Genomic DNA, 17500 nt, shown 5'->3' with positions numbered 1-17500 from the left:
GTCGTTTAAAGCCCGTTGAAGCGGCGCTGACACTGTCATCTGGACCTTGACCCGTTTGGGGCCCATTGACGTCCATTATATGGAGAAATGTGTTCATCAAAAACCTGCATTTCTTTTCCACTGAAGAAAGAAAGACATGGACATCTTGATGACATCGGGGTGAGTACATTATCAGCAAAAGTGTTTTTAAAAGTGAACTAATCCTTTAAAAGTTTCCCCATCCCTCTGTCACTTCAGAGGTATTACAAACACAACAATCTGTCTGTTTGGAAAAAAGTTTTTCATAATTGAAATGAATACATTTAGTGACATCACCGATTCCAGATAGGGAAGACTTCCTTTCTTCTGTGGAAAACCGTTCCAGTGTTTTGTCTGTATAATGGAAGTCGATGGGGTCCAACTGAGATCAGCATCAGATTACGGAAACTCCAACCTGAGTTCTGTGTTAATCTCAATGTTTTTAAGATTTTAGACTCCATGCATGACAGTAATGAACTGACCTTTGACCTCGCAGGTCCCGGTCACCATGCTGCCGAAAGGTCACGCGGCGCGGCTCCGCGCTCAGGAGAAGTGGACGAGTCGCGCGCGCCTCACCGAGACTAGCTTCGGGTTCCTGGAGGCGCAGACGCTCACACACACGCGCGGAGACGAGGACGAGCGCGACTGGTGTTTCCAGCGGCCGCTGACGGAGACGAGCTCCTGCTTCCGCCTGGACGAGTTTCGCTCGCTTCTGCTGCCCGACAGCAACCGTCCGCTGGACCAGAGCGTCCTGATGAGGGTCAAGGAGCTGCTCACACACACCGACGCCAGAGCCACCGCACTGCACATGCTCAGCGTCAACTGCCAGGTGCACGCGCGCACACACACACACACACACACACACACACACACACTCACACACACACACACACACACACACACACACACACTCACACTCACACACACACACACACACACACACACACACACACACACACACACACACACACACACACACACACACACACTCACACACACACACACACACACACACACACACTCACACTCACACACACACACACACACACACACACTCACACACACCGACGCCAGAGCCACCGCACTGCACATGCTCAGCGTCAACTGCCAGGTGCACACACACACACACACACACACACACACACACACACACTCACACACACACACACACACACACACACACACACACACTCACACTCACACACACACACACACACACACACTCACACACACCGACGCCAGAGCCACCGCACTGCACATGCTCAGCGTCAACTGCCAGGTGCACGCGCGCACACACACACACACACACACACACACCGACGCCAGAACCACCGCACTGCACATGCTCAGCATCCAGGGCCGGATTGAGAGTTCAGAGGCCCCTGGGCACAATGACTTGTAGGACCCCCCTTAACATTAACAGGGATAGTTCTCCAAATTTTTTTAATTGTCATCATTTACTCTCTCAAGCCGTTTCAAACCCGAATAAGTCTCCCTCTTCTGTTGATATTTTTGGGTAACTGTCCCTTTAAGGACAAGCGGCAGCATGTTTACTATTAGGGCTACTGTCTCTTTAAGATCTGAACGCGACGAGTCTATATACACACATTTGACAATCAGATTTTTTTCTTATTTTTTTCTACTGTTCTTTCACTTTAGACATAACCAACTTTGTTTATGTAAACCTTGTGTGTATTTGACAGTTTTAGAGAAATAAGACTCGAAAGATAACTTAGTCCAGTAACAGGCGCTGTTAGACAGGCTTTAGTGCATGTGCGCGTCGGGGTGTAACGTGTCATCGGCGGGTGTAACGTTATTGCGCTCAGAACAGCGCTCGTTAGAACAGCGCATCAGCAGCGAATGACATGTGTAACCGGCAAGGCTTTAAAGCACATGCAAATAATTAATTTTGATGAACTACAGTGTCCCGTTCCTCTGCATATGATGTGAATATACGTCGCGCTGTACAGTATGTTGAGACGGAGGCGCCAGAACTGCAAACTGATAGAATGCACGATCCTACGATATTTCTTCAAAAGCAGATCGTGGAGACATTTTAATCGTCCACGATCAAAAATAGTGATATCGCACACCCCTAATCTAACATAATATTTGACGGTGCCCAGGGCCCCTTAGATGGTTAATCCGGCCCTGTCAGCGTCAACTGCCAGGTACACACACACACACACACACACCGACGCCAGAACCACCGCACTGCACATGCTCAGCGTCAACTGCCAGGTAGGCACACACACACACACGCGCACACAACACACACTGGGTTATTATCGGCAAACTAAATAAAGCATAATTTATAAATAATATTGAAAGTGACCTGGTCGATGGGACACATTTATACATGCAAGTGTTTACAGAGCTTTTATTTATGATATCTTGAATCTGGCGCAGGTGGCGCGTGTCACAGGAGTGACGCCGGAGCAGAAGAGCATCATGGGAGTTGAGAGCGGACTAGAGCTCGTTACGCTGCCACACGGAGGCCAGCTCAGACGGGACCTGCTGGAGAGGTGTGTGTGTGTGTGTGTGTGTGTGTGTGTGTGTGTGTGTGTGTGTGTGTGTGTGTGTGTGTGTGTGTGTGTGTGTGTGATGGGTAGGTTTAGGGATAGGGGCAGTGTGTGTGTGTAGAAAGTTTAAAACAAAAACAAACAATTACTTAAAAAGATAAATACAAATCTAAAGTAGTTTTTGTTTATGGTTTGGAATGGCAAGTACATTGGTCAGTAAAGTGAGATTAACCCCTCACCCGCTGCGCTCCCATCAGGCACCACTGTCTGGCTCTGGGTGTGGCGGTGGACCTGCTGGGCTGCACTGGGACGCTGGTGCAGCGCGCGACGGTGCTGAGCAGGATCATCACGCTGGCGCAGGAGCTGCGCAACACCACGCGAGACCTGTACGCCTTCTCCGCCGTCATGAAGGCGCTCGAGCTGCCGCAGGTGTGCACACCACACATCTGCTTTCAGGGAAATCTCTCAAGATGATGTTTTTGCTCTGACGAATCCGTCCCTCGCGGGTCAAAGTGACCCCAAGCCCTACAATTATACTTCATTTATTTTATTTTTTTGTCCAGAAAGCTTATTTCATTTTGACAATATTTTTTAAAGCACTTTTATTTTTACCTTTAAATTACTACATTTTATCAATAAATTATAAATAAATATATAGTAATTTAAGCCCAATCCTCACATTCTTCCAACTTACATTCAAAATAACTCATAATTTCATGCATATGAGTTTTTCCCAGTGTACCCGATTTGATATCCAGTAATGATACCCAGAAATATCAATAAAAACGTTCCATAATGTAGTTTATTCACAAAATAATAAATATTTTCACATTATATATAGCCTGTCAGCTTTAATTCACTCTTTTTTAAAATAACACTCACTAACCTAACCCTAACCCAGTCAAATATCAAAAGTATAATTTACCTACTAACCCTAACCCTAACCCAAATACTCAATACAGACACAAAAAAAGCTTTTTTCAGTCTTGTTTTCTGAATCAAAATTAAGAGAGTTTTTCTAAGAACAAATATATGCCAAAAATAATCGTGTTTTCCCTTTACCGGTAAATTTAATATGCTCGTTTCAAGCATGAAGTAAGTTCACTTTGATACACATTTGTGGCTTTTTGTATGTAGATTATATATACAGTGTATCAGCTTTAAAATCACTTATCAAAATAACAAAAGCAGTCAAATATCAAAAGTAAAGTTTTCTGAATTTAAATTAGAGAGTTTTTGCAAGAACAAATATAGGCCAAAAATAATCTTGTTTTCCCTATAAATTAATATAATGTTTCTGACCCCATTTGCAGATATTTGTTCTTGTTTCAAGCATGAAGTCACTTTATTTTGATATATTTTTGTAGCTATTTGTATGTAGTAATACAGAGATGTAGCAGAAAACATGTTTTTTCTTTGGTCAGTGACCGTAATAGTTCTAGCCTCAAAATCAGGATTAGACATAAAATAATATCATATAAGTGAAAATCGACTGAGAATGATATGGTTGATATGAATCATGTCTTTGTGGCAGTTTTTCTGGTGATTAAAGGATAATTCAAGACGTCTTCACCTTACACATGGTTGTCAAAAGCAAAAATGCTACGAAATCCACATCATATTTAGTTAGAAAGTGACATGCTAGAGCAAAACAGGCTCTATTTTAGGAATCAGCCCCCAAAATGAGCGAGAAACAAGTACTGTATTCAGGAGACATGACGTTGTGCGCTGTATTTGTGTTGTTATTAATATAAATGTTGTCCTTCAGGTGGTCAGGTTGGAGAATACGTGGCGAGCGCTGAGACGTAATCACACCGACAGCGCCGTGACCTTCGAAAAGAGCCTGAAGCCCTTCATGAAGTCCTTGAACGAGGGCGAGGGTGAGTGTGTGTGTGTGTGTGTGTGAGTTTACAGTGAGTTAGAGTGTTTACAGCAAGTTAGAGTGAGTTTAAACTTACAGTGAGTCTGAGTGAGTTTACAGTGAGTCTGAGTGAGTTTATAGCGAGTGTGAGTGAGTTTACAGTGAGTTAGAGTGTTTACAGCAAGTTAGAGTGAGTTTACACTTACAGTGAGTCTGAGTGAGTTTACAGTGAGTCTGAGTGAGTTTATAGCGAGTGTGAGTGAGTTTACAGTGAGTTAGAGTGTTTACAGCAAGTTAGAGTGAGTTTACACTTACAGTGAGTCTGAGTGAGTTTACAGAGAGTCTGAGTGAGTTTACAGAGAGTCTGAGTGAGTTTACAGTGAGTGAGTTTACAGAGAGTCTGAGTGAGTTTACAGTGAGTGAGTGAGTTTACAGAGAGTCTGAGTGAGTTTACAGTGAGTGAGTGAGTTTACAGAGAGTCTGAGTGAGTTTACAGTGAGTGAGTTTACAGAGAGTCTGAGTGAGTTTACAGTGAGTGAGTGAGTTTACAGAGAGTCTGAGTGAGTTTACAGTGAGTGAGTTTACAGAGAGTCTGAGTGAGTTTACAGTGAGTGAGTGAGTTTACAGAGAGTCTGAGTGAGTTTACAGAGAGTGTGAGTGAGTTTACAGTGAGTGAGTGAGTTTACAGAGAGTCTGAGTGAGTTTATAGCGAGTGTGAGTGAGTTTACAGAGAGTCTGAGTGAGTTTACAGCGAGTGTGAGTGAGTTTACAGCGAGTGTGAGTGAGTTTACAGAGAGTCTGAGTGAGTTTACAGAGAGTCTGAGTGAGTTTACAGCGAGTGTGAGTGAGTTTACAGAGAGTCTGAGTGAGTTTACAGCGAGTGTGAGTGAGTTTACAGAGAGTCTGAGTGAGTTTACAGAGAGTCTGAGTGAGTTTACAGTGAGTGAGTGAGTTTACAGTGAGTCTGAGTGAGTTTACAGCGAGTGTGAGTGAGTTTACAGCGAGTGTGAGTGAGTTTGCAGTGAGTCTGAGGGAGTTTACAGAGTCTGAGTGAGTTTACAGCGAGTGTGAGTGAGTTTACAGAGAGTCTGAGTGAGTTTACAGTGAGTCTGAGTGAGTTTATAGCGAGTGTGAGTGAGTTTACAGAGAGTCTGAGTGAGTTTACAGAGTCTGAGTGAGTTTACAGCGAGTGTGAGTGAGTTTACAGAGAGTCTGAGTCAGTTTACAGTGAGTGAGTGAGTTTACAGAGAGTCTGAGTGAGTTTACAGTGAGTGAGTGAGTTTACAGAGAGTCTGAGTGAGTTTACAGTGAGTGAGTGAGTTTACAGAGAGTCTGAGTGAGTTTACAGAGAGTCTGAGTGAGTTTACAGCGAGTGTGAGTGAGTTTACAGCGAGTGTGAGTGAGTTTACAGCGAGTGTGAGTGAGTTTACAGAGAGTCTGAGTGAGTTTACAGTGAGTGAGTGAGTTTACAGAGAGTCTGAGTGAGTTTACAGTGAGTGAGTGAGTTTACAGAGAGTCTGAGTGAGTTTACAGAGAGTCTGAGTGAGTTTACAGCGAGTGTGAGTGAGTTTACAGAGAGTCTGAGTGAGTTTACAGAGAGTCTGAGTGAGTTTACAGTGAGTGAGTGAGTTTACAGAGAGTCTGAGTGAGTTTACAGAGAGTCTGAGTGAGTTTACAGCGAGTGTGAGTGAGTTTACAGAGAGTCTGAGTGAGTTTACAGAGAGTCTGGGTGAGTTTACAGAGAGTCTGAGTGAGTTTACAGAGAGTTTGGGTGAGTTTACAGTGAGTGAGTGAGTTTACAGCTAGTGTGAGTGAGTTTACAGCGAGTGTGAGTTTACAGCGAGTGCGAGTTAGTTTACAGAGAGTCTGAGTGAGTTTACAGTGAGTGAGTGAGTTTACAGTGAGTCTGAGTGAGTTTACAGTGAGTCTGAGTGAGTTTACAGTGAGTCTGAGTGAGTTTACAGTGAGTCTGAGTGAGTTTACAGTGAGTCTGAGTGAGTTTACAGTGAGTACAGTGAGTCTGAGTGAGTTTACAGTGAGTCTGAGTGAGTTTACAGTGAGTACAGTGAGTCTGAGTGAGTTTACAGTGAGTCTGAGTGAGTTTACAGTGAGTACAGTGAGTCTGAGTGAGTTTACAGTGAGTCTGAGTGAGTTTACAGAGAGTCTGAGTGAGTTTACAGTGAGTGAGTTTACAGAGAGTCTGAGTGAGTTTACAGTGAGTGAGTTTACAGAGAGTGTGAGTGAGTTTACAGTGAGTGAGTGAGTTTACAGAGAGTCTGAGTGAGTTTACAGAGAGTGTGAGTGAGTTTACAGTGAGTGAGTGAGTTTACAGAGAGTCTGAGTGAGTTTATAGCGAGTGTGAGTGAGTTTACAGAGAGTCTGAGTGAGTTTACAGCGAGTGTGAGTGAGTTTACAGCGAGTGTGAGTGAGTTTACAGAGAGTCTGAGTGAGTTTACAGAGAGTCTGAGTGAGTTTACAGAGAGTCTGAGTGAGTTTACAGCGAGTGTGAGTGAGTTTACAGAGAGTCTGAGTGAGTTTACAGCGAGTGTGAGTGAGTTTACAGAGAGTCTGAGTGAGTTTACAGAGAGTCTGAGTGAGTTTACAGTGAGTGAGTGAGTTTACAGTGAGTCTGAGTGAGTTTACAGCGAGTGTGAGTGAGTTTACAGCGAGTGTGAGTGAGTTTACAGTGAGTCTGAGGGAGTTTACAGAGTCTGAGTGAGTTTACAGCGAGTGTGAGTGAGTTTACAGAGAGTCTGAGTGAGTTTACAGTGAGTGAGTGAGTTTACACTTACAGTGAGTGAGTGAGTTTACAGTGAGTCTGAGTGAGTTTACAGTGAGTCTGAGTGAGTTTATAGCGAGTGTGAGTGAGTTTACTGAGAGTCTGAGTGAGTTTACAGAGTCTGAGTGAGTTTACAGCGAGTGTGAGTGAGTTTACAGAGAGTCTGAGTGAGTTTACAGTGAGTGAGTGAGTTTACAGAGAGTCTGAGTGAGTTTACAGTGAGTGAGTGAGTTTACAGAGAGTCTGAGTGAGTTTACAGCGAGTGTGAGTGAGTTTACAGCGAGTGTGAGTGAGTTTACAGCGAGTGTGAGTGAGTTTACAGAGAGTCTGAGTGAGTTTACAGTGAGTGAGTGAGTTTACAGAGAGTCTGAGTGAGTTTACAGTGAGTGAGTGAGTTTACAGAGAGTCTGAGTGAGTTTACAGAGAGTCTGAGTGAGTTTACAGCGAGTGTGAGTGAGTTTACAGCGAGTGTGAGTGAGTTTACAGAGAGTCTGAGTGAGTTTACAGAGAGTCTGAGTGAGTTTACAGTGAGTGAGTGAGTTTACAGAGAGTCTGAGTGAGTTTACAGAGAGTCTGAGTGAGTTTACAGCGAGTGTGAGTGAGTTTACAGAGAGTCTGAGTGAGTTTACAGAGAGTCTGTGTGAGTTTACAGAGAGTCTGAGTGAGTTTACAGAGAGTCTGGGTGAGTTTACAGTGAGTGAGTGAGTTTACAGCGAGTGTGAGTGAGTTTACAGCGAGTGTGAGTTTACAGCGAGTGCGAGTTAGTTTACAGAGAGTCTGAGTGAGTTTACAGTGAGTGAGTGAGTTTACAGTGAGTGAGTGAGTTTACAGTGAGTCTGAGTGAGTTTACAGTGAGTCTGAGTGAGTTTACAGTGAGTCTGAGTGAGTTTACAGTGAGTCTGAGTGAGTTTACAGTGAGTCTGAGTGAGTTTACAGTGAGTACAGTGAGTCTGAGTGAGTTTACAGTGAGTCTGAGTGAGTTTACAGTGAGTCTGAGGGAGTTTACAGTGAGTCTGAGTGAGTTTACAGTGAGTCTGAGGGAGTTTACAGTGAGTGAGTGAGTTTACACTGAGTCTGAGTGAGTTTACAGTGAGTCTGAGTGAGTTTACAGTGAGTCTGAGTGAGTTTACAGTGAGTCTAAGTGAGTTTACAGTGAGTCTGAGTGAGTTTACAGTGAGTCTGAGGGAGTTTACAGTGAGTGAGTGAGTTTACACTGAGTCTGAGTGAGTTTACAGTGAGTCTGAGTGAGTTTACAGTGAGTCTGAGTGAGTTTACAGCGAGTTAGAGTGAGTTTACAGTGAGTCTGAGTGAGTTTACAGTGAGTCTGAGGGAGTTTACAGTGAGTCTGAGTGAGTTTACAGTGAGTCTGAGGGAGTTTACAGCGAGTGTGTGTAAGTCTGAGTGAGTTTACAGTGAGTCTGAGTGAGTTTACAGTGAGTGAGTTTACAGTGAGTGAGTTTACAGTGAGTGAGTTTACAGCGAGTGTGCGAGTCCGAGTGCGTTTACAGTGAGTTAGTGTGTTTACAGCGAGTGTGTGTGAGTTTACAGTGAGTCTGAGTGAGTCTACAGCGAGTGTGCGAGTCTGAGTGTGTTTACAGTGAGTTAGTGTGAGTTTACAGTAAGTCTGAGTGAGTTTACAGTGAGTCTGAGTGAGTTTACAGTAAGTGTGTGAGTCTGAGTGAGTTTACAGCGAGTGTGTGTGTCTGAGTGAGTTTACAGCGAGTTAGAGTGTGTTTACAGTGAGTTAGTGTGTTTACAGCGAGTGTGTGTGAGTTTACAGTAAGTCTGAGTGAGTTTATAGTGTGTGAGTCTGAGTGAGTTTACAGTGAGTGTGTTTGTCTGAGTGAGTTTACAGCGAGTGTGCGAGTCTGAGTGAGTTTACAGCGAGTGTGTGTGTCTGAGTGAGTTTACAGCGAGTGTGTGTGTCTGAGTGAGTTTACAGCGAGTGTGCGAGTCTGAGTGAGTTTACAGCGAGTGTGTGTGTCTGAGTGAGTTTACAGCGAGTGTGTGTGTCTGAGTGAGTTTACAGCGAGTGTGTGAGTCTGAGTGAGTTTACAGCGAGTGTGTGAGTCTGAGTGAGTTTACAGCGAGTGTGTTTGTCTGAGTGAGTTTACAGCGAGTGTGTGTCTGAGTGAGTTTACAGCGAGTGTGTGTGTCTGAGTGAGTTTACAGCGAGTGTGTGTGTCTGAGTGAGTTTACAGCGAGTGTGTGAGTCTGAGTGAGTTTACAGCGAGTGTGTGTGTCTGAGTGAGTTTACAGCGAGTGTGTGAGTCTGAGTGAGTTTACAGCGAGTGTGTTTGTCTGAGTGAGTTTACAGCGAGTGTGTGTGTCTGAGTGAGTTTACAGCGAGTGTGTGTGTCTGAGTGAGTTTACATTGAGTTGGAGTGAGTTTACAGCGAGTGTGTGTGTTTGAGTGAGTTTACAGCGAGTGTGCGAGTCTGAGTGAGTTTACATTGAGTTGGAGTGAGTTTACATTGAGTTGGAGTGAGTTTACAGCGAGTGTGTGTGTGAGTCTGAGTGAGTTTACAGTGAGTTGGAGTGAGTTTACAGCGAGTGTGTGAGTCTGAGTGAGTTTACATTGAGTTGGAGTGAGTTTACAGCAAGTGTGTGTGTGAGTCTGAGTGAGTTTACAGTGAGTTGGAGTGAGTTTACAGTGAGTGTGTGAGTCTGAGTGAGTTTACAGTGAGTTGGAGTGAGTTTACAGCGAGTGTGTGTGAGTCTGAGTGAGTTTACAGCGAGTGTGTGTGAGTCTGAGTGAGTTTACAGTGAGTTGGAGTGAGTTTACAGCGAGTGTGTGTGAGTCTGAGTGAGTTTACAGTGAGTTGGAGTGAGTTTACAGCGAGTGTGTGTGAGTCTGAGTGAGTTTACAGTGAGTTGGAGTGAGTTTACAGCGAGTGTGTGTGAGTCTGAGTGAGTTTACAGCGAGTGTGTGTGAGTCTGAGTGAGTTTACAGTGAGTTGGAGTGAGTTTACAGTGAGTGTGTGTGAGTCTGAGTGAGTTTACAGTGAGTGTGTGTGTGTGTGTGCAGACGCCGTGGGCTCGGAGCCGCTGTCTCTGCCACACATGGTGCCGCTGCTGAGGCTGATGGAGGGCGAGGACAGTGTTGAATCCACAGACAGAGGCTGCCAGCTGCTCTACAACCTGCTACAGTCGGCTCGCAACGCCACACTACACGCTAGCGACTGTACACGCCACGCTCATGGCCTGCTGTCAGGTACACACACACTATCAATAAATAATATTTGATATTATAATGTTGGCGAGAAAAGGTCTGACGGGGGTTTAAAAGACGGGCTGCTGCGTTCATTTTCAATATACTGTATACTTAAGTACTTGAATATGGCCAAAACAACATTATAAGAAGTCGTAGCAACAGTGAAAAATAAGTTGCTAAATTTGGTAGCAAAATTTCTAAATTGGCAACAGAGGACAATACATGTGATACACTGTGACGATGTGATTGGACGGCTGACCTGTCTCTTCCTCCAGCCGGATGGGAGCCGATCCCGGAGCTCCTGGAGGTGTTTCAGACGGAGTTCTCCCTGCGCCTCTTCTGGGGTCACACGGGTGCGCAGGCCGAGCACAAGGAGCGCTGCGCCAAGTTCGACCGCATCCTCACGGTCCTGTCCAACAAACTGGAGCCGGATGCAGGATCTGAGGTCTGAGCTGCTCGAGGAACGGCTTCTGAACGGCACCGTGTCCAGTTTAAACGGACAGTCAATGCAAAAATCATAATTTACTCACTCTTAAAGGTGCAGTGTGTAATTTTTAGTGGCATCTAGTGGTGAGGTTGTGAAATGCACCCAGCAGAAGTTACGGTGGCTGACAGGAAGTGATGTCGTCGTCTGAGACAGCAGAGAGTAGCCAGTTAAGCAATGAGGTTTCTTTACAAGGATTTACTTAATTATTCAGTAAAACGATGTTATTGCGAATATTATTGTGGCTTGTTCATCATTGTGTCAGTGTTTTATTCGCTGACTTTAGCTTTAGCTTCTTATCATGAAGAACAACATAGTGACGAAGTGTGTTTGTCCGTTCAGGGCCACTGTAGAAACATGTCGTGTAAGGAGACCCGCGGTGTGTGTAGAGATAAATGCTCATTCTAAGATAATAAACACATAACGCTTCATTATATAACGTCTTTATACACCACTGAACACATAGTTATGTATATGATATTGCATTTCTGTCAACAGATCCTCCTCAATATTACACACTGCACCTTAAGTTGTTCCAAACCTGTAAGAATTTGTTTTTTCTGCTGAACACAAAAGATATTCTGAAGAATATGGGTAAACAAACAGTTGATGGACCCTATACTATGGAAGTCAATGTTTGGTTTCCGACATTCTTCAAAATGTTTGGGTGAACTATCTCTTTAAAGCTACACTGTGTAAATTTGTCAAAGTTGATTCTTAGCAAAAACCACTTTGTCCTTTTTAAAATGATATGTGCTCATTAATGTATAATTACTTCTACCAACTAATCAAGTATTCTCGTAAGCGTAGAATCTGCCATTTATTCAGTTGGTAGTCATATACAATTTCACCACTAGATGGGAGTAATTCCTACACAGTGTAGCTTTAATATCCCTGTCATTTATTTCATATTCAGATAACAACAAATGTTAAAAAAGACAAGAAAGACTTAAGCACATCAGATGATAAAGGACTTTCAGACATCATGTGACTTTTCCCAAATAGGTAGCCATCTTTTTTAAAAGTCGTTGTTTTAACATTGAAAATATTGCAGATTTGACCTTTGTTTACACATTCTATTGTGATGCATTTGAGACCTTGATGATGTTTCAAAACTGTGATTTTGTTCACGCTTGAGTGAAATATGCCAAATATGCCCAATTTCAGAGGCAAGTTTATAGGGAAAGAATATATTTTAGTTTCTTAATGAATTAAAATGGAAATTTATAAATCGAACCAAGTCTGCTTTGGTTTACTATCAACATGATTCACAACACTTCACTTCTACATTGTAGTTGGGGTAAGAACAGTATTAAAGGGGTCATGACATGAGAAACCAAATTTGCCTTGATCTTTTGGTATATAAGAGGTCTTTGCACCATTAAAACGTCCTGCAAGTTTCATAGCTTAAGACTTCCTCCCCATTATAAACGAATCATTTATTTAATCAAGCTCTAAATACAGCTCGTTCTGGATCCATGGTAAGAAGTGACGTCACGGTACGAAGTGACGTACCAGCGTTTGCATATGACCGCCTCCAGGCACAAGACAACTACGCTTTAAGCGCAAGACAACTACGCTCATTTCGTATCATTGTCGCGCCCGCGCGCCGCGCGCCTCACAAGTGTTCAGTCGCCGGACAGCGAGTGGGTCTGTGTACAGAGAAGTTACGACGCCACAGATGTGCTGTTCCTGGCTGTGGACAAACAACATCTTTGAATACGCTGCGAAAGATCCAGTCGTCAGGGGAAAATGGATGCACTTTATTTTTTGCGGACGTCTCAGTCACGGCAGTGTTAATGTAAGTGTTTGCTCTATACATTATAAGGATGACTGTTTTGAGAAAAAATCCCAATATGATGCTGGCTTTGCCAGAAAACTGTTGCTCAAAGATAAGTCCGTGCCGACTATTCTGGGCTCAAAACGACGTTGCAAACGTACTTTTTATCATGGCTAATATAAACACATTTGTATAAGAGAATCTTGAAAATATGTCGCCTGTCTAGTACGTTAGGCCTACATGTGATAGAAAATTTAAAATGTTGCCTTTATCAATGCTGCATCTTCAAATATGGCCTGTGCATGCATTTTTGTCCGTGGTACACCCTATCATTTCATTGAAATTAGTTAAATAATGTTAAACTGTTAGCAAATTAAGCTATAGGATAATTAGGCAACAATAATCCGTTTTCAAGTGTCTCGGGTTACAATTTTTTTATTAATTCAAAATAGTTTGACGTTCCATGTGGACACGGGCTGATCCAGTCTTCGTTGTTGTGGTGATGGTTCATGTTCCTCTGATTCCGGCTCAAACATAATAAGGTTTTATCATTGCAAGAGCCATCGCTTCGCATGCATCACCCGCTACTAAACAGTTGCGCCGAATCCGCAAATGTTCTGGCTGGGGGCGTTAATAATTGATGCATAGGCACTGACGTTAGCCAATCATAACAGTGGGCGTTAACACTGAACTCTTAAAGGGGAAACACCCCCAAAACAGACTGTTTGAATCAGAGGATGAGAAACAGGGTGGGAAAAGGTCATAAATCACTACATTTTAAAAGTTTTTTGTAAAAACAACTATAGTAATACTATAATTACACCTAAGGGAACATAATAATAAAATAAAAAAACCCATGTCATGACCCCTTTAAAGAAATGGGACTGAATAAACGTCAAAAGTGGAAAAGAAAATAATTGGAAAAAGAAAAGAGTTTTAGAGCTTGAACAAGTTAACATTTTGCTGTATTCTTCAAATTAATATGCACTAGTGAATTCACACTACACCCTAGGCAATGTATTAAAGTTAATTTAGTTATTATGTCGATACACTTATAATATTACTGTTGTGTCGCCAGCCCAGCAGACACACACACACACACACACACACACACACACACACACACACACACACACACACACAGTTATCATGAACAGACACATACAGAAGCGGAGTCAAACGTTTGGACACACACACACACACACACACACACGCACACACACACACACACAGTTATCATGAACAGACACATACAGAAGCGGAGTCAAACGTTTGGACACACACACACACACACACACACACACACACACACAGTTATCATGAACAGACACATACAGAAGCGGAGTCAAACGTTTGGACACACACACACACACACACACAGTTATCATGAACAGACACATACAGAAGCGGAGTCAAACGTTTGTACACACACACACACACACACACACAGTTATCATGAACAGACACATACAGAAGCGGAGTCAAACGTTTGGACACACACACACACACACACACACACACACACACACAGTTATCATGAACAGACACATACAGAAGCGGAGTCAAACGTTTGGACACACACACACACACACACACACACACACACACACACACACACACACACACACACACACACACACACACACACACACACACACACACACACACACACACACATACAGAAGCGGAGTCAAACGTTTGGACACACACACACACACACAGTTATCATGAACACACACATACAGAAGCGGAGTCAAACGTTTGGACACACACACACACACACACAGTTATCATGAACACACACATACAGAAGCGGAGTCAAACGTTTGGACACACACACACAGTTATCATGAACACACACATACAGAAGCGGAGTCAAACGTTTGGACACACACACACACACACAGTTATCATGAACACACACATACAGAAGCGGAGTCAAACGTTTGGACACACACACACACACACACACACACACACACACACACACACACACACACACACACACACACACACACACACAGTTATCATGAACACACACATACAGAAGCGGAGTCAAACGTTTGGACACACACACACACACACACACACACACACACACACACACACACAGTTATCATGAACACACACATACAGAAGCGGAGTCAAACGTTTGGACACATGACTGTATTTATGTTAAAACACCGTGACATGAAGACTTCTGCGCACACGCATGCAATAATCAACAACACAACAGCAAAAGACAATGAACATGATCTTTAAAACTACAAATGCACAGAAAATCATCATCAGAAGCATATAACTGAGAGCAAAGAGAGAAAGCACTCCTCATAATGAGATAAAACGGGAGTGTGGAGTGAGTGTGTCACATGACGTGATCAGAGGATCTGGATGTACGAGGCCGGCACGTATCCCACGTCTCCACTGGCTCTCTGAACTCTGACCCAGCCGTCACCCTGATCCTCATCCATCAGACTCAGCTGCTCGCCCGCCTGCATGCACACGGCTCCCTCGCTGCTGCCTGCGCACACACACACACACACACACACACGCTCAGGCGGAGGCTCATGGGAAAACATGCAGGAACAAACATGAGCAACAACGGCTCTCCAAAGCACAAGTTGTCATAGTTGGATAAACTTCTATAGTGGTGAACGGGAAAATCCAACACATATATATGTGTGTGTGCCCAGTTTCCCCAGCAGTAAATTACAAACAACACTGTTTCTCTGACTCTCCTGCAGAGGAAGAAACATCCAGAGATTGATTGATTGATTGATTGATTGATTGATTGATTACCTTTCTTAGAGAGAAAGATGTCAAATTTGCTGTTGTATTAGAAACACTAGTTTGTGTAGTTTTATGCCAAGGTAAGAACACACAATATTTAGTGTCATAAATGTAAGAAAAGTAATCTTTAGTAAATCATAATTATGACAAATTATTACATCCCAAGTCATATTTATGAGATGAAAAGTTGAAATTACGACATAAAACATAAGAAATTATGACATAGTAAGTCATAATCATGAGATAGCGTCATTATTTTGGCTTTTCAAGTCCTATTTATTAGATGTAGTTGAAATTATTACTTAAAATGACAAGTCATATTTATGATAAATATCGACATTGACATTAAATCATAACTATAAAGATGAAGTTGAAATTTTGACATTATTATTAGATGTAAACTAAAACGACTTAAACTACAATTATGACAAATTCGAAATTTACATACTAAGTCATATTTATGAGATGAAAGGTCAAAGTTATGACAGAAGTGTGATGATCATAAGCGATGTTGACGAACAGAAGAAGAAACGGAAGGAAACTCACCGTCAAAGTCGTAGAGCGCTGTACACTGGCCGACGGGAAAGTCCACCTCAAACTCTTCATCAAAACCACTTTCATAGATGTTCGGTGACGGAGACTCACTCAGCACGGTGATGTACTCCGCACTACACACACACACACACACACACACACTGATGAGTCAAAACCACTCTCACTCACTCACTCACTCACTCGCTAACTCTCTCTCTCTCTCTCTCTCTCTCTCTCTCTCTCTCACCTGTCAGGCGAGAGCTGCAGTGTCCCTCCGCCGGCTTCTGTCAGCTTACCCTGAGGAACACACGTGTTTATATGAGTGTGTGAGTGAGTGTGTGAGTGAGTGTGTGTGTGAGTGTGTGAGTGTGTGAATGAGTGTGAGTGAGTGAGTGAGTGTGTGAGTGAGTGAGTGTGTGTGTGAGTGAGTGTGTGAGTGAGTGAGTGTGTGAGTGAGTGTGTGAGTGAGTGTGTGAGTGAGTGAGTGTGTGAGTGAGTGTGTGAGTGAGTGAGTGAGTGTGTGAGTGAGTGTGTGAGTGAGTGAGTGAGTGTGTGAGTGAGTGTGTGAGTGAGTGTGTGTGAGTGAGTGTGTGAGTGAGTGAGTGAGTGTGAGTGAGTGTGTGAGTGAGTGAGTGAGTGAGTGTGTGAGTGAGTGAGTGTGTGAGTGAGAGTGAGTGAGTGAGTGAGTGTGTGAGTGAGTGAGTGAGTGAGTGTGTGAGTGAGTGAGTGTGTGAGTGAGTGTGTGAGTGAGTGTGTGAGTGAGTGTGTGAGTGAGTGAGTGTGTGAGTGAGTGTGTGTGTGAGTGAGTGAGTGAGTGAGTGAGTGTGAGTGAGTGAGTGAGTGTGTGAGTGAGTGAGTGAGTGAGTGTGTGAGTGAGTGTTTGAGTGAGTGAGTGAGTGAGTGAGTGAGTGTGTGAGTGAGTGAGTGTGTGAGTGAGTGAGTGTGTGAGTGAGTGTGTGAGTGAGTGAGTGAGTGTGTGAGTGAGTGTGTGAGTGAGTGAGTGAGTGTGTGAGTGAGTGTGTGTGAGTGAGTGTGTGAGTGAGTGAGTGAGTGTGAGTGAGTGTGTGAGTGAGTGAGTGAGTGTGTGAGTGAGTGAGTGAGTGTGTGAGTGAGTGTGTGAGTGAGTGAGTGAGTGTGTGAGTGAGTGAGTGAGTGAGTGAGTGTGTGAGTGAGTGAGTGTGTGAGTGAGTGTGTGAGTGAGTGTGTGAGTGAGTGTGTGAGTGAGTGTGTGAGTGAGTGAGTGTGTGAGTGAGTGTGTGAGTGAGTGAGTGAGTGAGTGAGTGTGAGTGAGTGAGTGTGTGAGTGAGTGAGTGAGTGTGTGAGTGTTTGAGTGAGTGAGTGAGTGTGTGAGTGAGTGAGTGAGTGTGAGTGAGTGAGTGTGTGAGTGTGTGAGTGAGTGAGTGAGTGAGTGTGTGTGTGAGTGAGTGAGTGAGTGAGTGTGTGAGTGAGTAAGTGAGTGTGTGAGTGAGTGAGTGAGTGTGTGAGTGTGTGAGTGAGTGAGTGAGTGTGTGAGTGAGT

At 43.5% G+C, this 17500-nt stretch overlaps 2 protein-coding genes across 9 annotated transcripts in view; one reads left to right on the top strand and one right to left on the bottom strand.

The window, feature by feature from the left end:
* The window catches only part of sh2d3a (SH2 domain containing 3A), a 27896-nt gene extending 16012 nt beyond the window's left edge, over positions 1 to 11884 (top strand). For 3 of the 5 annotated variants that reach the window (XM_079615714.1, XM_079615715.1, XM_079615716.1), the window contains 6 exons: positions 515 to 847; positions 2428 to 2543; positions 2798 to 2969; positions 4309 to 4420; positions 10209 to 10394; positions 10670 to 11884. In XM_079615714.1, the coding sequence (XP_079471840.1) occupies positions 515 to 847; positions 2428 to 2543; positions 2798 to 2969; positions 4309 to 4420; positions 10209 to 10394; positions 10670 to 10845 (1095 nt within the window). In that variant the 3' untranslated portion in view covers positions 10846 to 11884. The remainder of the gene's footprint in view (positions 1 to 514; positions 848 to 2427; positions 2544 to 2797; positions 2970 to 4308; positions 4421 to 10208; positions 10395 to 10669) is intronic. The other 2 variants (XR_013798003.1, XR_013798004.1) reach the window with 1 other exon arrangement.
* A 2001-nt stretch (positions 11885 to 13885) lies between these two features.
* The window catches only part of LOC307001090 (cdc42-interacting protein 4 homolog), a 21616-nt gene continuing 18001 nt past the window's right edge, over positions 13886 to 17500 (bottom strand). For all 4 annotated transcript variants that reach the window (XM_079617233.1, XM_079617234.1, XM_079617236.1 and 1 more), the window contains 3 exons: positions 16230 to 16279; positions 15995 to 16116; positions 13886 to 15179 (listed from right to left, as the gene is read on the bottom strand). In XM_079617233.1, the coding sequence (XP_079473359.1) occupies positions 15037 to 15179; positions 15995 to 16116; positions 16230 to 16279 (315 nt within the window). In that variant the 3' untranslated portion in view covers positions 13886 to 15036. The remainder of the gene's footprint in view (positions 15180 to 15994; positions 16117 to 16229; positions 16280 to 17500) is intronic.

The sequence above is a fragment of the Phoxinus phoxinus genome (assembly GCF_949152265.1).
Source record: "Phoxinus phoxinus genome assembly, chromosome: 6".
NCBI lineage: Eukaryota > Metazoa > Chordata > Actinopteri > Cypriniformes > Leuciscidae > Phoxinus > Phoxinus phoxinus.
This window is presented reverse-complemented; position numbering and strand designations above follow the sequence as displayed.